Source organism: Alosa sapidissima, chromosome 18 (genome assembly GCF_018492685.1).
Source record: "Alosa sapidissima isolate fAloSap1 chromosome 18, fAloSap1.pri, whole genome shotgun sequence".
Classification (NCBI taxonomy): domain Eukaryota; kingdom Metazoa; phylum Chordata; class Actinopteri; order Clupeiformes; family Clupeidae; genus Alosa; species Alosa sapidissima.
Window position 1 is genome coordinate 8949493 of NC_055974.1, and position 23548 is coordinate 8973040.

The window sequence follows — 23548 nt, forward strand, 5'->3', positions numbered from 1 at the left end:
GTGTGTGTGTGTGTGTGTGTGTGTGTGTGTGTCGCGCGTCTATCCGTTATGTATGGGTGGGCGTTGTGTGCCTGTGTGAAACTTGTTTACATCAATTGGAGGATACTTTGTCTCTTCTCATTTCAACTTTTCCAAGACTGCTTCAAAAACAGCAGGGTTAACCTGGACATGCCTGCTGTTTATCTTTTCTGGAGAGCATGTTTCTCTTTGTAGCTAACAGATTTGTATTTTTCCTTCATTTTGTGCATTAAGGTGTTGTGGAAAAGAAGGGTCTTTCTGACACGTGAAGGAAGTCTGTGCATCTCTGCCTCACTCTGAATCATTGATCTTGGAGAGCTTTTTGACTGTGATTCCAACTTCTTATTTAACCTCTGAAAGCGCTTTCTGTGTCTTTCATTTTTCCTCTGTAATTCTTTGACCTTCTGTTCTAACTTCTGTATTTTTCTGTATTTACTGGTTCTACATTCTCTCTTTCTCATCTTGTAGTCAGTGTGTACATGCACTTGTGGTGAATGATCACCTTCACTAGAAGTGCTAGGTGGTGAGGAAGCCCTCAAAAATGCTTCCATCTCTTCCTGTGTCTTTTCTGTCTTTTCCTCCATTCTTTTTTGACATTTCTTTGCTCTCTGTCAGATAATTCTTTGATACTTTTCAGCTTCCCTTCTTCCCTCCGTTTCTGATTTCGTTCTCTTTCCTTTCTTAAGTATTCTTGGTACCTCTCTGGGTCCTCCCTCAATCTTTGTCTGTATTTTCTCACTCTGTCAGCTCTACTTTCATCTTTCCGTCTAGGCATGTTGGCAATTCCTCTCTGACCGTAGCTATCTCTACAAATTAACCATAGATATTTATATTATTAGTGTGTGCCTGCCATGTCTACACTTAACAATGACATTTACAATGATACTGATAAGTGCTGTTATGTCAATCATATAAAGCAATCAGTCAAAGTCCCGCTAAATTAGCACAGAAAGTTTTCCTAGAGGCCAGAGGTAGAACCATATAGCCTTCATTCATCTCAATAATGAGTCATTTAACCATCTAAGCTATAAGAATTGATTAAATTAATCTGGCATAGTTCATTTTATTTTAGTCCTAGTCAAATCACATAAAACATTACAGAAATATGACTGACAAATTATTTGTACTGAAAAAGAATATATGTGCACTTGAATGTTTCTATTTATTTATCAAAATAAAGAAATGTGTAATTTTGTCACTACTGAAACATTCACGTCACAACCGAAATGTCAACACATGTTTCGGTTGTGACTGTTTCGGTAGTGACGATATAAGCTAATTGTGATCCTAGCACTAAGATGCTAGTCAGTATGTAGTTAGCTAGCACAGTTCTGGACATTGAAACATGACTAAAACCTAAATGACCAGTAGAAACACTCAAAAAAACTTATTTAAGAGTTGAAAATGTGTGATCGGTAGTGACATTCATAAATGTCACACACTGATTTCCAAAATTTCGATCACATTTACTTCAAAACGGTAGGACTGATCTACTCACCATGCCACCATGAGGGAGAGAGGCGCAGACAAACTTCCTGGTCCAAAATGGAGGGGAGTGGCTTAAAGCAGTATCATATTATTGACCAAACTGTACAATGTTTCGGTAGTGACGTGAAAATATGGGACAGCTATTTTTACATGATTATTCATGATTTTTCCTGAAAATATTCAATAAATATATATTTTTGCTTTTAATTACTAAAAGTATTCAAAAAGATACTTCTAAAAACAATGATAAAACATTTTTAAAAAAATATTTCATATTTTTTTTTCTATGGTGAAATTTAGACCTTAGGGTTTGGGACAACCACCTTTCAATAGAAAGCACCATATAAATGATGATATTTTATATATAAAGCTTGCAGCTACCTCAAATATTACTTTGGGTTTTGATTGCTATTTGCTTATATCTTTTTATTATCAAACATTTTCCTACATTAATGCTTTTTAAATTAGTTTTTTGGTTCCGGGACAGCAATTTGCACGAATTCGGTAGAATCGCCCATATAGAGAGAGAGTGAGAGAGAGAGAGAGAGAGAGAGAGAGGGATATATATATATATATATATATATATATAGAGAGAGGGAGGGAGAGAGGGAGAGGGAGAGTAGGCGTGAGTGAGCTGGAACAAGACTTGAGAGAAACCAAGGAAGAAAGAAAGGCTAGGAAATTGTTACGGGAAGAAAGATGCACAACAGAGGTAGGACTGGTGTGTGTGTGTGTGTGTGTGTGTGTGTGTGTGTGTGTGTGTGCGGTGGGAGTGTGGATGAAGTTCACAGGAGTATTATATGTCTACAACTCCACCTAAGCATGTTCCAATGTCCCTAAAGCCCACCCATCTTTGCCACATACACTTGCACATAGTGTTCTCTCTCTTTCTCTCCCTCCCCCCTCTCTCTCTCTCTCTCTCTCTCTCTCTCTCTCTCACACACTCATGCACTCACTCACCAACATGCACACACTCGCGCACACACACACACTGAGAGACACCCATCGTTTGCCACTGCACCCTAACTCTTGAAGCCCATGCTCCCTCTATTCTGAGACAGGAAGTGTGTGTGGCCAGAGGGTATGACACAAGAGTCCACCAAGATAGCATGACGGTTATGTCATCATATGTGTGTGTGTCCTCCAATCCCCCTCTCTCTCTCTTTCTCTCTTTCTCTCTCTCTCACTCACTCACTCACTCACTCACTCACTCACTCACTCACTCTGTCTCTGTTTTCATATATGAGTGTCTTAGAATGTTTGAAATGGAATTATACATGGAGGTGAGGCTGTGTTTATGTGTGTGTGTGTGTGTGTGTGTGTGTCTGTGTGTGTGTTTGATAGAGGCTATGTTGAGCTTTTGAGCACACCCCCTCCACCCTCCCTCCCCAGTGGAGGTCAGGAAGGGGGATGTAGCTCCCTCGTTCTCCCCGTGGATCCCCCTGGCTCTGTGGAGCGCGGCGTGCCGACCCCTCTCGCATGCGTGGTGTTAATGACTCTCTGATGTCCACCTGGGGGTTATTAGAGCCCTGGCTCGGCCTCCCTCGCATGGATCAGCGGCCCACATGAGGGGACTTTACAGCTCCAGCCTCGGGGCTAGGGCACCCCCACCGCCCACAATCCCACCCTCCGCTCCCCTTGGGTCCACTCAGCCCCCCCCCCCCCCCTCCCACAGAGTACAAAAGGGCCCAGGGAGGGGCCGCCGCTGTGGGCCAGGCAGCGAGGAGGTCCCCCCCTCGGGAAGAAGACCCAGCGGAGACGGCACTGGCAGGGCAGATGGAGTTCATGTGTTCACGTTTGTGACACGCTCTCTGTGCGGTCGCCTGTTCCTCTTTTTCCCTGTTGTTGCCCTTTTTAAAATATTTTTTGCTCTTTCATTTGCTGTGTGTGTGTGTGTGTGTGTGTGTGTGTCTGTCTATTTGATCTATCTGTCTATCTATCAAGTCTCATGATCTGATGTGTTTGTTTGAAATCTGTCTATGTATCTATCTCTTTTCAAAGCTAGTATGACTTCACATTCTTTATTAGTTTCCTGATATCGAGTCTGGGTGTGTTATTGAGAATTTCTGTTCTCGGTTCACTATTCAGTGGTTATTAAGGGTGTGTGTGTGCGTGAGAGAGAGAGAGAGAGAATGTGTGTGTGTGTGTGTGCGTGTGTGTGTGAGAGAGAGAGAGAGAGAGAGAGAGAATGTATGTGTGTGTGAGAGAGAATGTATGTATGTGTGTGTGTGTGTGTGTGTCCACCGGTTCCACTGGGGGCAGGGTGTGGTACAGTCTCATTGTTGTTGTGTAATTTCACCACTCCGTTGCTATTGTATTGCAACCGCGAGGGTTCCGCGCTCCAATGCCGGGTCTCCTATTTTAGCAGCGATCCGGGTCCAACCAAATGACCAGAAGCTCCGTCTGACTCAGACTCGCCGGACTGCAGTGGAACTCAAAATCCCATCACTTCATTGTCTCCACTGGGCCCACGTCCATCCAAAACACTCGCAACCAAAAACACCCAGACAGAACAATTGCGGGGGTCATGTGGTGTGCTGCGATGTGATGTGCTTTCATGATCAACATGGATCTGATTATTGCGTGCATGACATCATCCAGATTACATCAGACACCATGTGCACTCAGCTCAAGTCAGTTATGTCCCTCTGAAGACCATCCAGAATGACAGCCGGATGCTGGCCAGATCTGGCCCACGTCTTGGGCTGACTCCCTTCCCTCCATGAGCCTCTGCTTCAGATGCCATTTAGGCGCTAAATCACTTCTCCGTCCCGAGGCACTGTGCGTGGAGATCAGACATCCGCGGACAGGAAGTGACATCACGAGAGCCATGCTCCCATAGCTAAGAAAAAGGGGAAATGGGTGAGAATGAGTATCAGATCATCTGAGCCCACATCACAGTATGCTAAACAGCCCCCTGTTTGCAGGCACCGTTGGCTTCCTGTCCGCATTGAAATTCAGTGGCTATTTTGGATGTCAAATGGGACCTTAAAGCCATCGTTTCCAAGAATGGTCGAGTGCTTTGTTCTGCAGATGCCATTAAAATGTACATTTAAATGTCCTCTGACTTGTCAAGGGGTGACCGGATATGATGATGCACATTATATACCTTAGGCCTCTGAAGCCCAGCTGTGTGCTGATTGCATGAGCTCTGGCTTTGGTACGTGGGTAATGTAGTCTTTTATAGCCCCCTCGGCGTGAGGCTCTCCATGCGTGCCCAGGGTGATTGATGCTGCTCTGCTGGCTTGTTTGACTGTGGGCGAAAGCTTGCTCCCCGGTGGGCCGACCACAGTGCAGGACAATCGGCTCAGTTCACTTCATCTCCGCGAGTATTACAAATGACATAATAATACAGCCATGACTCAACAGGCTAACTATTAAGCTTCGAGTCAACATTCAACGATGAAGGGAATTTTGGACGTACAGAGAGTGACACGCACGCACACACACACACCACACACTACTCCACACCACATCACCCCACACACACACACACATACATAAGTCTGCCCTTTTCTTAGGTCATAGATGCTTTTTGTAGTTTGTGTGTGTGTGTGTGTGTGCGTGTGCGCTGGTATATACTGTACATGTCTGATGACTCCTACAGGCTCCCTACGGGCATGCAGGAGTCACATACAGTCTCTCTCTCTCTCTCTCTCTCTCTCTCTCTCTACACGCCTTTCTCGCTTCTGGCTCCCCGTGGAAAGTCCGTCTCGCCAAAACAAGAGAAACCAGGTCTTCCAGTTTGGTGTCTTGTTTTTGTTTTCTTCCTCCGCACAGCTCTTTCCCCCTCCAGTCCGTTCGGAGCGTGTGTCCCCAATCCAGTTTCTACTCTACCTCTCCTCCAGGCGCACTCTTTTCTTGGCACTACTCTAAAGAACACAAAACCCACCATGAAGCAGAGAGAGAGAGAGAGAGAGAGAGAGAGAGAGGCATAGAGAGCGAGAGGGGGGGGATAGAGAGCGAGAGGGAGGGTGGGAAGGGGCGGGTCCCAGTACAGCCCCAGTAAGCTGCTATTGGTCCAAATATGGGTGTTTGACAGCAAAAGCAGCAAATGAATTTTAATTTATTCTTCTGGGAGTGCAGCTGTACGAGACAGTTTAATGGAAATGTGGCCTTTGGGAGCAGATTAAAAAATGTGCGTGTGTATTTGTGTGCGTCTGTGTATGTGACTGTGTATGTGTGTCTTTGTGGGTGTTTGTGTGTCTGTCTGTGTGTGTGGATGTACTGTATGTATTTGTGTGTGTGGTGTGTATGCGGGTGTCTATGTGACTTTGCACGTGTGTGTCTTATCTCTGTCTGTGCGTGTGCATGTGCGGGTGCGTCTGTGTGTGTGTGAGCGTGACCCAGAAGCCACGGTCCCTGCTGAGTCTGTTTGGACTAGAATCAGGCCCCGCCGGACTGCCGGCAGAGCCCTTTCACCCGCGCGCGCACCCCAGGGAGTCGTCAACTCAACAGCTTCATCATCCCCACTGCGTCGAGAGGCCCAGAGCGAGGCCCCAGTCACAGAACCAGAGCCAGGAACAATTAGCACAGAACTTAGGGATGCAGAGGAAGTGATGAGGTTATGGACTTCAAAGGACCGATGGAAATGGGCAGGGATGGGTGGGTGGGTGGATGTGTGGATAGGTGGGTGGATGTGTTGAAAGAGTGGACGGAGCGTTGAAAGCAAGATGTAACTATGCTTTAGTAGTATTCAAAGTAGTATTCAAAAAGCTTTGGAGAAATCTGATCAGCAGGGTAGGCTGACATCAGTGAAAGGATCTTTGGCAGATTTAAATAAGAGGAACAGAGAGATGAGGATGGAGAGCTCGAAAGCTGAAGAGGGAGGTCTGTGGGAGAGAGTGAGAGTGGGGTGAGGGGCAGCTTTGCTCTTTTGCCAAGCCAACGACTACTTAATGTTTGGCCTCCGATTTGTTTACAAGTGCATTAACGAGTCTCTCTCACTCTTAGAGAAGCAGAGGGGGAAGTGGTGTTTGTGTGTGAGCGTGTGTGTCTGTAGGCCTTTTCACACAGAGATCCCGCTAAATTTGCAATAAGAGGAGACGTCTTTTTGCCGTCTTTTTGTGTCTGAAAGCGAGATAAAAATTTGCCGGCCTGCTGATCTGTTCAAATGATACGGCATTTTAGGGAGCCAGGAGGCAGGATCAGCTATAGTAAATTAAATTGTGACGTGCAACAGGGGGCGTGTAGAGTGATAGTCGTAGGCCTTATTATGCGTGTGTGGGGCTTCAGATACAGCAGGTGTGTGATTTCAAAAACCATGGCGGGAGAACCGACTGCACTTTAGTTAGCTTGCATTTGCTTTGCTGTTGCTGTTAGAATGTTAGATTCTTGCGATAGATGTCTTCAGACAATAAAAAGTAATTTGGAAGGGAAATTGAAGAGAAGAGTTGCCCTTGCGTTCGCTGCGATTTCCCTTTGAAAATCAGAGGTTCACAGGCTCCTGTGGCCTTGGTCAGTGGCGCCGCCAGCCGTAATCCTGTACGCACTGTGCATACAATTTATTCATGAAATCATTCAATATTACAACAATAAAAAATAGCTTGTGTATTGTCTTAATTGAAACATGCTTCGCGCACAAATTATAGAGCCTAGGGCAAAGAGAATGGACATCTCAACATAAGGATACATTAGAAGATGATGATTGGTGTAAACTTTGTCACACGACGTGATAAGCAGTTCTGGCGCTTAAAAACGCAACGTTCCATTCAGTCATATATATAGTCAGATTTAAGCGTAGGCTAGTGCTCGTCATGAAAAGAAAACAGCAGCTTAATATTTTTCAGGTGTTTAACAGTAGGCCTAGGCGCACTGTAGCAGTTATGTAGCCTAGAAATCTAGACGCACCCCTAGCGGCGGCAAATTAATTTGCTCAGCCTGTATGTCTAGTATCAAACCATAGGGATTTCTATTGCCTGATGCCGTGGACGTCATCCAATCACAGCGCTCTATTTTGTTAGAGAGTCTTAAGGCGGGCTTAACAGGAAGACGACAGTCCTGCGACGGTGAACAACAAGGAAGGTGGCTATGGCGAACGAAGAGCGGTTGTTTGAATCGGCGTTGGCGTCAACTTTGGAGGAGTTGGACTTGTGCTTTTCTTTGAAAGTTGAGCAACACAATGCACTTAAGTCATTCCTTTAAAAGAAGGATGTATTTGCCGTTTTGTCGACCGGATACGGATATGATCGTAGCGCTGGCCTATTGCATGCCTAGGCAGTTTGAAAGACAATTCTCTGCCCGCCCCTTGGATTAAGCGAGGTGAATGGCTCGATTCCAGACTATACATTTCAATGATATAGGATGGCCCGCCAGGCTAGCAGTTATGCCGAAGGCAGTGAGATTATTAGGCATTGCATCCTGTCACTCTGTTTGGAACATCGCAGTTCGGGTTGATAAGATTCAGTTAATGCAGTATGGATCGTCTCAAAGTTTGAGACAGCCAAACAGCAGTGTAGGCAAAGCAAATCCTAATTGTTAGGTTACCATAGCTGTCTTTTCTCTAGGCCTGGGCCTATCGGAAATCGCGACATAAGCACGTTGGTTTCTTTTTTTTTTCTTTCTTGTTCGCGTGTTGGGTAGTGAAGCGATAATGCATTTAAAGCATCATGTGAGCCAGAGCCGATATGGCCAGAGCTGCTGCTCTGTAAAACTGTCCCACCCAAATTTGCTGAACTACTTGCGAAGTAGCCTATTCATCACAGACATCACATGTATCACACGAAAGAGCCTTTTCTCAGCTTTTAAACGATGTTAGTGGTTAGTTGTTGTGGTAAACGGATCGCGAGAAAAGTAACTTTAATATAATCATATTTTTTGCGCCCGTCTCCCTACCCATTCATCTTGGTGGAATACTTTGCGAACCCTCAACACATGACAAACCATATATCAGAATAAACAGCAGACCTTACCGAACACAAAGGTGTAAAGCATGCCCCTGTACAGTTAGCCATTCCAGAGTAATCCGGTTTTAAATTTGCAGCAATGTCTTTATGCATGTCTCCAACTTTGCGGTTCCTAATGTGTTTAAGTTGTTCAATAGGTCTACATGATTTTATAACAGGCCAAATACAAAACAAACGTTACAAATATCGCCTAGATATCTGTAAGCATTACAATCAGAGGATATACATATAGGGCAGACAGACGCTCATGAGTTCATGCTTTGTTTTTTCGCTGGATTTTAGGATGGCCTATTATGGCAACTGATTGCATTCCAAGCTACAGTCAACTCTAGCAGGCATTGAATGACTGGAGACTTTGTGAATTTATAGATTGACAGATTGAGATTGGCTATTGCAGCTTTTGATCAGATTGATTTGCAATCTCCTGTGGTGGGCTGGACATAGCATCGAAATGCCCGCCCAGATTCCCCTTTCCGCCTTGACCCATTCACACTGGTGCCGGAAAGAAAAAACTCGGCAAAATGTCTAGGGGGCTTGGTAGTAAATTTGGCGAGACACTTTGTCCCGCCGTTCCGCCTCGGTCTATGTGAAAGGGACAGTCGTTCCGCGATTCTGGTACATAAAATCGCGGAGATTTCGCCAGTGTGAAAGGGCCTTGTGTGTGTGTCTGTCGGTGTCTGTATCTCTGTGTGTGTGTGTGCGTGTGTCAGAAACCCTGCCAACTTCTGCACTTTCTCAGGCTGAAGGGGCAGAGGCATCCGGCCTGTGTCTCCACTCGGCCGTTCCCAGCTGTCCTAGTGTTCCGGACCAGGGTCTCGGAAGAACTCCACTGGCACAGCCGAATCCCAGCGTTTTTAACCGCCACGCTGGGGGACGTGTTTAGATGACGCCAGAATGGAGAGCGAGAGAGAGAGGAAGGGAGGATGTGAGAGAGCGGGAAAGGTGGAGAAAGAGAAGAAAAAAGGCTTTTTAAATGTTTAAAATAGAGCTCAAAGATGGACAGAGACGGAAAAAGGGGGTCGAGTTTTAAAAGTCGTCTTCCTCTATAAAATTGGCTTGTGGTCGTCTTCCCTCTGACTTATTGACTCATTCCTCTCTCTCTCTCTCTCTCTCTCTCTCTCTCTCTCTCTCTGGCTGGCTGGCCTTTGCTCTTGGCTGGCGTTGTGTGTAAGAGGGAAGAGGGATGGCGTGTGTATGTGTGAGTGTGTGGGGCCTGTCCTCAGAACAGGCCGGCTCCACTCTTCTGCACGTCTGTTGTGTGATGGAGAATTTGGGGCTGCAGATTTATCACAGATATAAAAAAACTTGCTTACATCTCCCACTGTCTCTCTCTCTCTCTCTCTCTCTCTCTCTCCCTCTTCATCTCCCTAAGTCTTCAAGTCTGTTTCCTTCCTTCTCTCGGCCTGTCTCTGCCTTGTCAGTCTTGCTGTCTCTCCCTCTATCCTTCTCGTGCTCCATCACAGAAATGATCATAAAAAATGTTCTCTCTCTCTCTCTCTCTTGTTCTATCTCTTGTTCAGGAGGTGGAAGTCTTGGATATCAGCCATATCAGGGACACCAGAACAGGGAAATATGCCAAGTTACCAAAGGTAGGTCAGACTGCAAGTGTCTGCAACACACCATAAATTATAAATGAATGTTTCTTTTCCATCACGTAACACTTAAGTAATGCCACCCTGCACACGTACACACACACACACACACACACACACACACACACACACACACACACAGATTTGACCTGTCACCTGATATTAGGCACTGTGTCTTTGCTTAAACCTTAAAAGGTTATTGGTGACTGGAAAGTCTATTGGATTAAGTGAATTGAGCAGTGTAATAGTGATGCATCCAAATCAAATCAAACCATGATTTATTGGCAATAATGAATAAAGACATTGTTCTCAAAGGTACAGATATGACGTGTGTATCCATGATGCACAATGCATCCATTTATCTTTTAAGGTTGACAAAGGATAGTCAACAGGGAGCCTCTGTCAGGGCATTTCTTCAGTGCTGTGTTATAACATTGAACTGCTGGCAAAACCAAATGGCAAAGATCAGACCAGACCAAGTGGAAAAGATCAGTGGTCCGTCAGGGGACAGAGTGAGATGCCTCAGGCTTGGCTGGCTGGTCAGATCGATGGTGCTTGAGTTCTTGTGGCAGCAATGACAGAAGAGGTTCTGAATGGATACAGGGAGCATAAGTGTGTTGTTATTGGCGCTGTTACATACTGTTTTCAATACACTTCTAGTGGAAGTCGGACACATACTGGTGAAGAGACCTTCTGCATCTGTTGGAGGAGTGGGTGCTCCTCTAAACCAAAGTGGTTATGCACAATAAGGAACCATATACTTAATCAGGAACAACATAAGTTCTAGATACTGCCTGCTCTGTTCTGAATGTTCTGTTTGTTCTGTTGTGGTTCCCTGATGTTCAAGGGTTGTTTTGCTATTATTTGTTGGCTCAATCTCTGTTCTATCCCTGAGATGTTCACTGTCTTGGTGTGTTCCGTGTTGCAGAGCCCCACCGTGCGGGACGTTCTCGGTTTTGGCAAGAACGAGGGCAACGTGGAGGCCAAGCTGGTGACTGTCGTCCATGGCAACGACCTCGTCAACGTCTCCTTCCTCAACTTCCAGGCCATGCAGGAGGATGTGGCCAAGGTAACCATGGTTACCCCCCAACCCATCACCACCACTAACCCTTGCACAAAAAATGCTCACACACACACACACACACACACACACACACACACACACACACGCTCACAAAATCAGGCTGCATTTCCAACACTGATCCCTGCATCTCATATCTTTCTCATGTCTCATAGTGTGTATGTGTGTATGTGTGTATGTGTATATGTGTGTGTGTGTGTGTGTGTGTGTGTGTGTGTGTGTGTGTGTGTGTGTGTGTGTGAGAGAGAGAGAGAGTGAAAGCATATCTGTCGAACCTGCTGGCTCATTCTCAGTTTGCCATACCAGACCCAGTGGGTCATAAGCTCCCTGCGGTATTTCTGTCTGTGGGAAGGGCTGGGCTGGGATGTTATGGTTCAGGAGCCGCGGGCCAGACCCATTGTTCTCTGGAGGCTGGAGGAGAGGAGGCAGGGGTCACTGTTTCCAGCACCTGACCTCCAGCCCTCCTGAGGACCACCGCCCTGCTCTTATCACTGAGTTACTATGTGGACGGTAGAGATGGAGATGGACTAAGGGTGGTGATGGACGTGTGTATGTGTGTGTGCCTGTGCGCATGTGTGTGTGTGCGGTGGTTGATTATGCTCAGTTGTTGTGTAATGTGTGGTTGAGGGTGCTGTGTGTATGTTTGTGTATGTGTGTGTGCATGCATATATGGATTGGATTGGTACAATGCTTGGGTGTGACTCTTGTCAAACTGTTTCTGTCGGCAGGTTTGGACAGAAGAGTTGTTTAAACTCTCCACCAACATACTCTCCCAGAACTCCTCGCGAAACACCTTTTTGTTGAAGGCGTAAGTGAGTGAGTGTGTGTGTGTGTGTGTGTGTGTGTGTGTGTGTGTGTGTGCACATGAGGATGGCCTGTGGTCAGAAGTCACATGTTGTTGGTGGTGTAGACTGTTTTGAACTGATGTAACAGTGCTCATTGCATTCCAGAGGCTAATGTGATTTATTTTTGTAATGGTGAGGGGAAGGACTCATCCATAACATTCCTCTTCTCTCTTTATCCTCCTGTTTGTTGGTCTGTCTCTCTCTCTCACTCTCTCTCTCTCCTCTCTCTCTCTCACACACAGATACACTAAGTTAAAGTTACAGGTGTCTTCAGATGGGAAAATCCCAGTAAAGAAGTGAGTATTGAGAAACCACAGTCCTTACACACACACACACACACACACACACACACACACACACACACACACACACACACACACACAGAGCCATACTTCTGCTTTTCCTCAGTCGACATGGCTTGTGTGTTGAAGGAAAGTAAGGTGGAAGTGTGCTTGCAAACACACACACACACACGCGCGTGGCGTACACACACACTTCTCCTTTCCTTTTTTTTACTTTCATTTTGTAATACACTCTTGTCTCGCCTCCAGATATTTATCAGCCGCCTTTCTTTTCCTCCTCTCTCTCTCTCTCTTTCCCTCTCTCTCTCTCTCTGTGCTATTATTGATGTGAAATGAATGAAAATCCTGTAGATTATCCAGTATTTATTTATTTGTTTGTTTGTTTGTTTATTTTTTACATGGAGTTTTTTGCACACATTGATTGATTGAAGGCTTGGTCGGTTCTTTGTATGTTGTAATACCATGTCATTTTTAAAATCTTAAAATCTCTCTCTCTCTCACTCAATCTCTCTCTCGATATCTCACTCAATATCTCTCTCTCTCCCTCTCCTTCTCTTTCTCTCTCTCTCTCTCTCCACCACGTTTTCTGCTTTCTCAGCTTCCTGAAGATGTTCTCAGACAAGAAGCGAGTGGAGAGTGCGCTGGAGCAGTGTGGCCTCATTGTCAATAAGGTAACCGTGAGCTCGCAAAGACACAGGCGCATCAGTCAAGCAGTGCCTTTTCCTGGGTCAGGACTTGAGCCCATGGGTCTGGATGAATGAAGTTTATTTCAATTGGAGAACTGACCCAGGATCTGTCTGATTAGGACAGGAGTGAAAGGCTGAAATGAAACTCTTTGCTGAATTGAAAGTTGCCCCCTTCCTTGGCCCCAACTGTGTGTGTGTGTGTGTGTGTGTGTGTGTGTGTGTGTGCGTGTGCGTGTGTGAGCAAGAGCATGGTTTAGAGAGAGAGAGGTGTGTCTGAAGGTATTTCTGTATGATTGCACCCTTGTGTGTGTATGTGTGTCAGGGACCAAAGTTCACTTCTGTGTTTATCTGCATATGTTATGTGTTTTACAGTGTGTGTTGGCTGTAATTATACTGTATATGTTTGTGTGTGTGTATATGAGTGAACATGCATGTTGATGTGCATTGTGTGTTTTAGGTTTGTGTGTGTGTGTGTGTGTGTGTGTGTGTGTGTGTGTGTGTGTGTGTGTGTGTGTGTGTGTGTGTGTGTGTGTGTGTCCACACATGCTTGCAGCAGCTGACACTAGTCTATGTCTCTGTCTTCTGTGTAAACAGAAGCATCTCCCTTAGTTCCCCCCTTTAGCATGTAGAGCATCTCCCAGGCAACCAGCCACTGCCTCAGTACATTTCCCCCTCCTCACATGACATGGCCACCCAGCCCACCCCCAACAGCCCTTGGTTACTCTGCCCCCCTCAGTCATTTACACATACACGCGCACACGCATGCGCACACATTCACACGTGCTCTCTCTCTCTCTCTCTCTCTCTCTCTCTCTCTCTCTCACTCTCACTCACACTCTCTCTCTCTCACTCACACTCTCACACACACAAACACACACACACACATTGCGTACACACACACAGACACACACGCATACATACATACTCACTCTCTCTCTCTCACTCACACTCTCTCTCTCTCACTCACACTCTCACACACACAAACACACACACACACATTGCGTACACACACACAGACACACACGCATACATACATACTCACTCTCACTCACTCACTCACTCACTAACACACACACATGCACATACTCACTCTCTCAGTCACACACACACATTCACTCACTCACACACACACTTTTACTGGCTGCTCTTCACTGGCTGTCTCCTGCCCTCTTGTGGTCAGTTTCAAGAGAGACTTAAGTTGAGGGTCTCATTTACCCTGATGACTGACTCTTTCTCTCTCTCTCTCTCTCTTCTCTTTCTCGTAGTCTCAAGTGGAGGGGATCAAGCCAGATGACTTAACGCGGGAAATGTTCCTGAACTTCCTCAACTTCCTCTGCCTGAGGCCTGAGATTGAGCGCATCTTTGTGGATACGTGAGTGCTACCCCTGAACATGAATAACAAGTCTGAATTGATGCTTTTCCTTGGGCATTCATATGCATGTTGTGTATGTGTGTGTGTTTCCTCACAGAGGTTCAAAAGGGAAGCCTTTCCTGTCTCTGGACCAGATGCTGGACTTCATGAACCGTAAGCAGCGCGACTCGCGTCTAAACGAGGTCCTGTATCCACCTCTCAAACGCGAGCAGGTGCGGCAGATCATGGAGAAGTACGAGCCCAACACCAGCCAGCTGGACAGAGGTAGAACACACACACACACACACACACACACACACACACACACACACACACACACACACACACACATTCTATCTCACTCACTCTTTATCTCTCTCTCTCCCTTTTTCACTCTGTCTCTCTTAACACACCCGCACACACAGACACACACAAGCACCAGAACACACACACGCACGCACACACACACGTGCGCACACACACACCAACACATACGCACACATAAACACACAGAGCACAGTGCAGCAGTATAAACAGAAACCAACACAAAGATGGAAAGGCACGGACACACGCACACAAACAAACACCGCATACGCATAAACATTCATAAACATAAACATGCAAAAACACAGTCCAGAGTTCAGTATCCGGATACTCTCACGAGCGTAGACAGAGACACACATGGAGCCATGAATATACAAGAATGCAGCACCTGCAGTGCACGCACACGGCACCCTCTTCCACTCACCTTCCACTCACACTGGGGGGAGGAATGCCAAGAGCCAGACACTGCCCTTGTCCATGCATGCCTGCCACACACGTGCAGAGAATGGTGTTGATGTTGTCTGTGTAGCGTATGCTAGCTGTCACGCTAATTCAAAGACCCCCCCCCCCCCCTTTCTCTCTCACACTTTTAAATCCCACACCATGTGCTTTCTTTTGCTCCTTTATTTTTATTAACCCGTATCTTACTACTTTTATGCTTTTTAATTGCTTGTTTTATTTTTTATTTTTTTATTTTATTGTTTTATTTGCTTATTTTATTCCTACTTTACTTACTGAATTTTAATTTATCTTTTTATCTCCCTTCTTTTAAGTCTTTTCCCTCCTTTCAACCCTTGTAATTCTGGACTCCTTTTCTTCTTATGTATGTATAGTTAATTACCTCCTTACCTTCTCCTGTTGTGCTATATAAATAAAGTGACTTGGCTTGGTGTGTGTGTGTGTGTGTGTGTGTGTGTGTGTGTGTGTGTGTGTGTGTGTGTGTGTGTGTGTGTGTGTGTGTGTGTGTGTGTGTGTGTGTGTGTGTGTGTGTGTAGATCAGATCTCTCTGTTGGGCTTCAGTAGATACCTGGGGGGAGAGGAGAACTCCGTGGTTCCTCCAGAGAGGCTGGACGTCATTGACGACATGACCCAGTCGCTGTCCCACTACTTCATCAACTCCTCGCACAACACCTACCTCACAGGTACTCACACACACACACACTCACAATCACACACACACACGTAGTAGTAGTAGTAATGTACACACATAGCATTTTAAGTATTTGGTCTTCACTAAACAACCTTTGTCTCCTTTCCTGCCCATGTCTGTGTGTGTATGTTTGTTTTTCTGTATGTGTGTGTGTGCAGTGGGCCAGCTGACGGGGCTGTCCTCGGTGGAGATGTACAGGCAGGTGTTGCTGACAGGCTGCCGCTGTGTGGAGCTGGACTGTTGGAAGGGCCGCCTCCCCGACGAGGAGCCCTACATCACCCACGGCTTCACCATGACCACCGAGATCCCATTTAAGGTGGGTGTGCCACACCTTCGTGTAGAGTAATGCAAAAATACAGACAGACATTTTCATGTTCAGACACACACACATACACACACACACACACTGATTCAAACTCCAGTCTCTCTCTAAATTCCATAGTGTACACACATATTGAATTCTCTCTAAATCCCATAGCGTAGACACATGTAGACACATCCTGTCCCCTCTACCTGTTTTCATCTCATTGGTGGATATTTTAGTCTTCCTTAACAGCTCTCATGTCTTTGTCTTCTCCGGTCACCCCTTGTTGTGTCATGTCTGCCCATCTGTCTGCGGTTGCCTAGCGATGAGCGCTCACCACGGACAGAGACTCGTGCTGGAGGCTGGCCACTATGGCAACTCTGCTGGCACTGGTTCTGTTGGGCCCTCAACATCTGGCTAATGATCTCTCTTTTTCTCTCTCTCTCTCTCTCTCTCTCTCTCTCTCTCTCTCTGTTGTGCTAATAGGAAGTGATTGAGGCAATTGCAGAGAGTGCGTTCAAGACCTCGCCATATCCCCTGATCCTCTCCTTTGAAAACCACGTGGACTCGTAAGTACAGGATGTTTCTCCCTTTTTAGGAGACGCGCGAGACAGCCAACAAAATCCTTGAAATTAAAAATACTTTTTTCATTCATGGCGCATTTCACCTTCTTCTGTCTCCATTTTAAGTCCATGTATTCTCTCTTAAGTCCATTTGTTCTCCTTCGGTCCGTCTGTTTCGCTCTCTCGGTCTCTCTCCATTGTCCAGTGCGAAGCAGCAAGCCAAGATGGCAGAGTATTGCCGCACCATCTTTGGCGATGCGCTCCTCATCGACCCGCTGGAGAAATACCCGGTGAGTCTCAGCATCTTTTTTTTTTTTCAGCATATTTTTTTTTGGCAGGGACACAGTCAAAGGTCAAGGCCTCCAAGTACGCCAACTGTGGCCTTGTAAAAAGCAGCTCTCAGCAATGACCTCATTAGATCAAGGGAGGCTGCTGCTGGACAGCGGTGGCTTGCATTTTGTCCAAACTCTCACTTTGTCTGGAGTGTTGCCGGAATGTTCAAGGCTCATAGCGTTGTCATTTCCTAAGGCTCAGCTGGACCCGAGACAATGCACCTGTCCACAACTCATCAAAAGGAGTTAAAAATCATTGTCGGAAACTTATTTTTATTCTTACTATGTCCATGAGAAAAGGAACTTTATGTGTTATCAAACTGAATCAAACCATTGTGTCTTTCCACACTGTATTAATGATCTTTTTGAGGATGCCATTCTTGTTCAGTCATCTATAACTCCCATACAGAGGTCATCTCAATACATGGTGCAACTTGTTTGAGCAATGTTGCTGACCAATGTTGCTCAGTATTGTGGTTCTGGGACATTCCCATTCTTATCTGGAAAACTTTAATCATCAGTAGGCAAATCACCATGATAAACCAGTCAAAATAATGTGGTTGTTATGCAACATTGTTTGAAAAGTTGCTCCATGTATCATCACCTTAAGTCCGGGGTGTCAAACATAAGGCCCGGGATCAGATCAGGCCCGCCAGCAGGTTTCATACGGCCCCCCAAGATGTTCTGGGCAGGAAGGGAAAACTAGAAATAAAAGATATTCACATCCAGCTGTCTTCAACAATTTGTAATAAGCAATTTCTGTGATACATTGATTAAACCTAGCACTACCAACCATCCTCAGAAAGGAACATGCCAAAAAACTGACATGGAAGTAGGGTGTTTCAAGAGAGAAAGAGCAGGATATGACGAGTAAATGATTTGTACTTGTTTGCTCATGAGAGGGTATAGTAAAGGAGTATATAATTTAACAACACTCTGATACCAATGGAGAGAAATGAAAATGACCATGACAATGACGGCCCCCCATGAGGTCTCATTCCAACAAATCTGGCCCACTGCCTAACCCTAATATGAGTTTGACACCCCTGCCTTAAGTGCATCTAAGGTTCAGCCATTCTGCCCTCTGTGAGGTGTATTTGCAGTCTGGCCTGAGCACAGCTATGAAGCCTATCTTAAGGCAGTGACCCCCCCCCCCCCCTAAATGTGTGATGCTTTCTCTCAGCTGGTCCCAGGTCATCCACTGCCGTCCCCCCAGGAGCTGATGGGGAAGATCCTGATCAAGAACAAGAAGAAGCACCACCACCGCACGACCAACGGGGGCAGCGTCAGGCGCAGGAACACTGACGGAGGGGACATCTCAGACCAGGCCTCGCCTATCAATGGTGGGTTTGTACGGACACACACACACACACACACACACACTATTACACATACATATACTTTCAAATTCACAGCAGAAGGATAATGTATTCCTGAGAATCTACACAAATCTACACTCTTTGCATTGGTCCCCACCTGCATGGATATGACGCCTGCATGGTTAGTCACACACAGTGCACTCCATTCACGGGCTCTGCACTCCGGCCACAGCCACGAGGATGTACGCTACACAAACCACAGATAGGCAAAGCAGCCTCCAGGAATACCCTGTCACCTCCAGTGTTCCTGCTCTCTGTTCTGTACCACTGCTGCTAGCTGAGTTTGCCTTCCATGCACTGTCTTCTGTCTTTTAATGTGTGTGTGTGTGTGTTTGTGTGTGTGTGTGTGTGTGTGTGTGTGTGTGTGTGTGTGTGTGTGTGTGTGTGTGTGTGTGTATCTTTTTTTTATTTCTCTCTCTCTCTCTTTCTTTCTTTCGCTCTGGCTCTCTGTCTCTCACTATCTATCTCTCTCTCTATCTGTGTCTGTGTGTGTGTCTCTGTCTGTCTGTCTGTCTCTCCCTGGTTGTCTATGAATTTGCACATGTGCATAGACTGTCCTTTGTCTGATGGAGAGAGCAACCACATTATGTCCAATGGAGAGGAGAAGCTGGCAGAGCGGATGGTCAAAGACAGCGAACCCCGTAAATCCATTGGTTGGTCACTGCTTGCTTGACATTCCTTTCACCCAATCAGAACCACACCTGTAACATCACCTCTAAGCTCGTCACATCATGCTGATTGTTTTTGTACCTTATTCGGTTCACATCTTTTTGGATGTCATCTTGTGTAGGGATGTAGGGATTGTGTTGCAAATGCTAATGACATAATGCTGGGTGCTTTTAGACGTGGAGAGTGAGGAAGATGAGGAGGAAGAGCCAGTGGCAGATCCCAAGAAACCAAACTCAGACGAGGTGCGTGTGTGCGCGCGTGTGTGTGTGCGCGTGTGTGTGCGCGTGTGTGTGCGGGTGTGCGTGCGTGCGCATGTGTGCGTGTTTGTGTGTGTGTGTGTGTTTGTGTTTGGCGGTGTGCATGGATGCACCTGTGAGTGTGACTATAAATGTGCTTGTGTACAGTATGTGTGTGATTCTGCATATGTTGCCATGTTTGTCGGCCTGTGTGTGTGTGTGTAGGGGATCGTGTGTGAGAGAATCGTCCACTCCCACACTTCATACCTGTAGTGTATTCAACAAGTGCTGTCCCTCTGTGTCCCAGGGCACGGCCAGCAGTGAGGTCAATGCCACCGAGGAGATGTCCACACTGGTCAACTACATCGAGCCAGTCAAGTTCAAGTCCTTTGAAGTAGCAGGCAGTAAGTAATACGTGTGTGTGTGTGCGTGCGTGCGTGTGTGTCAAACATTAACTGAATGACTCATTCAGGTTGCTTGGTTCTGTAATAAGGGAACAAGGGATGCTTCATTAGGCTTAATGGCACCTGTCCACCCCCTCACCTCCCCACTACAGGTGTATAAATGATACACACACACACACACACACTCACAATAGACTGATGCAGATTCAGTTCCCCTATTATAGTGATGGATCACACTCACTTGTGACTGACCAAAGGCTGTGTAGAAGCTGGCTGAGGCCCGTTCACCCCACACTCTACCGCTGTGTCAGACAAAAGTCAAATGAGTCTCCTCTGTCTGTCTGTCTCTTTGTCTGTCTGTCTGCCTCTCTGTCTGTCTTCTATCTCTCTATCCCTCTGTCTGTCTCTCTCAGAGAGAAATAAATACTATGAGATGTCCTCTTTCGTGGAGACCAAAGGCATGGACACACTGAAGAGCTCTCCGGTGGAATTTGTAGAGTATCCTTTTGAGTGTGTGTGTGTGTGTGTGTGTGTGTGTGTGTGTGTGTGTGTGTTCATGTGCGTGTGTGTGTGTGTGTGTGTGTGTTGGTTCGTGCGTGTGCATGCTTACATGCATTTGTGTGTGTAATTATCTAATGGGGGAAGTGGGGAAATACGTGTGTAATATGTGTTCCTTCCTTCTTCGTCTTCATTTCCTGGATCTGTATGAGGATGTCCGTGGCCCTGTTTTACCCCACATATATTACCTGCATCTGGGAGGATTTTCTATTTATTGCCATTAGAGGAGGATATGCTTTGTTTGTGATGTGTATGTACACAAGATAAAAGAGGAACTCATAAATCCTGCTTGATATTACTTTTTGTTTGTGTTTGTGGGTGTGTTTGCTTGTGTGTATCTTATTGTGTATGTGTGTTACAATGGTATGGCGTTTGCATGTGTGAGTTGAAATGGTACGTTGTATGTGTATGTGTGTGTGTGTATGTGTGTGTGCTAAAATTGTGACTACATGACTGTGTGTGTGTGCGCGCGTGCGCGTGCATGGTTGTGTTAAAAGTAAATGATGGCATCAGGTAGTTGAGTGTGTGTGTGTCCTTAGTGCGCCACTCTCAGATATAATAAGAAGCAGCTGAGTCGTATCTACCCTAAGGGCACGAGGGTGGACTCCAGTAACTACATGCCCCACCTCTTCTGGAACGTGGGCTGCCAGATGGTGGCGCTCAACTTCCAGACCCTCGGTAAGGAACTTAAGGCCGGCACGCGTCTCACTGGACGCACTTCCTCTCTGGACATCCCCCGCACCTGCCACTTGCGTTCTCGATATCGATAGTGGTGTTTACCCTAATCTATGGTTAAGCAGTGTGTGTGTGTGTGTGTGTGTGTGTGTGTGTGTGTGTGTGTGTGTGTGTGTGTGTGTGTGTGTGTGTGTGTGTGTGTGTGTGTGTGTGTGTGTGTGTGTGTGTGTGTTACAGACCTGCCCATGCAGCTGAACATGGGTGTGTTTGAGTACAATGGGGGCTGTGGCTACTTGCTGAAGCCAGAGTTTATGCGGCGTACAGACAAGCACTTTGACCCCTTCACTGAAAACATTGTGGATGGCATCGTCGCCAACACCGTCAAAATCACGGTAGTGTTTGTGTGTCTGTGTTTGTGTTTGTATGTGTGTGTGTGTTTGCAAAGTACACACAGATATATAAAGGGTTATTGTATTGCAGCATGTTGACCTACTGCTGGTTAAACTCATATCAGTATTTGTGTTCGCAGCCTATCTCTATTATTCTGAAACAATTATACTCTCAGATGTAAGGGATAATGTATTTTCCGCCGGTAATTATCAGAAAATAAGTCCCGACAGGGAGAACAGAACCCCGACTTCGACCTGAAGGGACTTTTTTTTTTCTGATAATTACCGGCGGACAATACATTATCCCGCTTATTACACGGCTACTTGCCAAAACGAGAAAAGAAACCTAACACAATGGGTCTTTAAAATGATTTTGCTACCGTTTCGTGTTGCTGACAAAATAAATAGTTCGCCACACAGATAGAACTTGACAGTTGCGTGGCAACGTCTTACTAGCTTACTTTCCCTTTCAATGAAATTCCATTGCAATAAGCAAACGGACGTATTGCGGAGGGATATGAAAGACATTAATGAACCCGTTGCCATTGACAGCGGTGATTTATATATTTTGCCGGTGATTATATATATTTAACATAGGTCCGAACGTTGGGAAGGCCCATTCATGTGAATGGAACTTTCTACAGCACTCTGAAGAGCCGTGTAATAACATGGGGTGTGTGTGCGTGTGCGTGTGCGTGCGCGTGTGCGTAATGTTCTCAGATTATCTCGGGCCAGTTTCTGAACGAGAGGAAGGTGGGTGTGTATGTGGAGGTGGACATGTTTGGCCTGCCCTCTGACACCAAGAGGAAGTTCCGCACACGCACCTCCAACAACAACTCATTGGACCCTGTATGGACCGAAGAGAGCTTTGTCTTCAATAAGGTGCGCACGCACGCACACACACACACACACACACACACACACACACACACACACACACACACACACACACACACACACAGCATAATGACAGTGCAGCATTCAGTGTGGTATTAGTTGTGTCTGCATCTGTCTTACGCAGCGATGACTGCAGGCTATGTCAGCATTTAACTGGAAATCTCAGTATTGCACAATATCCCGGTATTAAACTCTCCCTCTTCCTCCATTCCTTTTTCTCTCCCTCCTCCCCCTCCTTCACCTCTGTCTTTTCTTCTCTCTCTCTCTCTCTCTGTCTCTCTCTGTCTCTCTATCCCTCTCTCCAGGTGATCCTGCCTAATCTCGCCTCGCTGCGGGTGGCCGTGTTTGAGGAGAACGGGAAGTTCATTGGGCACCGCATCCTGCCGGTGCTGGCGCTGCGCCCAGGTCAGTGCAGCCGGCCGGATCAGCCCACAATGCCATCTGATCCAGGACCTGTAGCTCAGGGATTCAGGCCTCCTTTAGACGGATTCTAACCTCTGCGTGTGTGTGTGTGTGTGTGCTTTCTTCTTTCTTTCTTTCTTTCTTTCTTTCTTTCTTTCTTTCTTTCTCTCTCTCTCTCTCTCTTTTTCCTGTGTGCGTGTGTGTGTTCATGCTGCAGGTTACCACTACATCAGCCTGAAGAATGAGCTGAACCAGCCTCTCCTGCTGTCCTCTCTGTTTGTGTACATTGAGGCTCAGGACTACATTCCCAATGAGCACCAAGGTAGGGATGAGCGCTGGTGAACGTAAACGTTGGAGACTACAACTCCCATGAACACCGGTGTATTTAACCGTGAAACGTTCATAACTCACATTCTCACTGTGTCTGTGTGTGTGTGTGTGTGTGTGTCTGTGTGTGTGTGTTGTTGTAGAGTATGCTGAAGCCCTGACTAACCCCATCAAGCACGTCTCTCTGCTGGACCAGAGGGATCGGCAGCTGGCTGTGCTAATGGAGGATGAGGTCAGTTCTATCAAATGACGGTTGAAAAAAGGTTGAGCGTGTGTATGTCTGTGTGGGGGAGCCTCTCAAGTTGAGTTTTACTGTGCAGTGTTGATGATCAGTGTTAAAGATGGTAACATAGTGGACATCATTCCTTAATTATTTTCCTTTCTGTAGTTGTATATGTGCTATTCTATGTTGCTAATTTATAAATTGAAATGTATAAATGATTTTCCTTTGTTGATTATATTCATATGTTGTAGATTGTGGTGGTGATAATGGGTGTGTGGGTGTGCATGTGTGCTTTGGCATGACCACCTTTCCTTTCTCAGCACACCTCAGAGAAACGGGAGCAGGAGCGGTTTGACCTTCGACCTTTAGACCCTAACCCCATGCCCGTACTCCCACTCCTGCCTGAGCTCCAGGACGTCCAAATCCCCGGGGCAGGTGAGTGCTGACC

The 23548-nt window shown here is 46.2% G+C and overlaps 1 protein-coding gene across 2 annotated transcripts in view; it reads left to right on the forward strand.

Annotated features, from left to right (window-relative positions):
• Positions 1–23548, forward strand: part of plcb3 (phospholipase C, beta 3 (phosphatidylinositol-specific)) — a 47280-nt gene that overhangs the window by 20945 nt on the left and 2787 nt on the right. Inside the window, exons 3-25 of one of the 2 annotated variants that reach the window (XM_042069378.1) lie at positions 9932–10000; positions 10932–11072; positions 11813–11892; positions 12172–12225; positions 12830–12902; positions 14183–14289; positions 14387–14553; positions 15588–15734; positions 15901–16058; positions 16533–16615; positions 16815–16899; positions 18125–18284; positions 18872–18973; positions 19164–19231; positions 19533–19629; positions 20043–20127; positions 20741–20865; positions 21100–21254; positions 21972–22133; positions 22454–22553; positions 22768–22872; positions 23021–23109; positions 23421–23535. In XM_042069378.1, coding sequence (XP_041925312.1) covers positions 9932–10000; positions 10932–11072; positions 11813–11892; positions 12172–12225; positions 12830–12902; positions 14183–14289; positions 14387–14553; positions 15588–15734; positions 15901–16058; positions 16533–16615; positions 16815–16899; positions 18125–18284; positions 18872–18973; positions 19164–19231; positions 19533–19629; positions 20043–20127; positions 20741–20865; positions 21100–21254; positions 21972–22133; positions 22454–22553; positions 22768–22872; positions 23021–23109; positions 23421–23535 — 2527 coding nt within the window. The remainder of the gene's footprint in view (positions 1–9931; positions 10001–10931; positions 11073–11812; positions 11893–12171; positions 12226–12829; positions 12903–14182; positions 14290–14386; positions 14554–15587; positions 15735–15900; positions 16059–16532; positions 16616–16814; positions 16900–18124; positions 18285–18871; positions 18974–19163; positions 19232–19532; positions 19630–20042; positions 20128–20740; positions 20866–21099; positions 21255–21971; positions 22134–22453; positions 22554–22767; positions 22873–23020; positions 23110–23420; positions 23536–23548) is intronic. The other variant, XM_042069379.1, reaches the window with a different exon arrangement.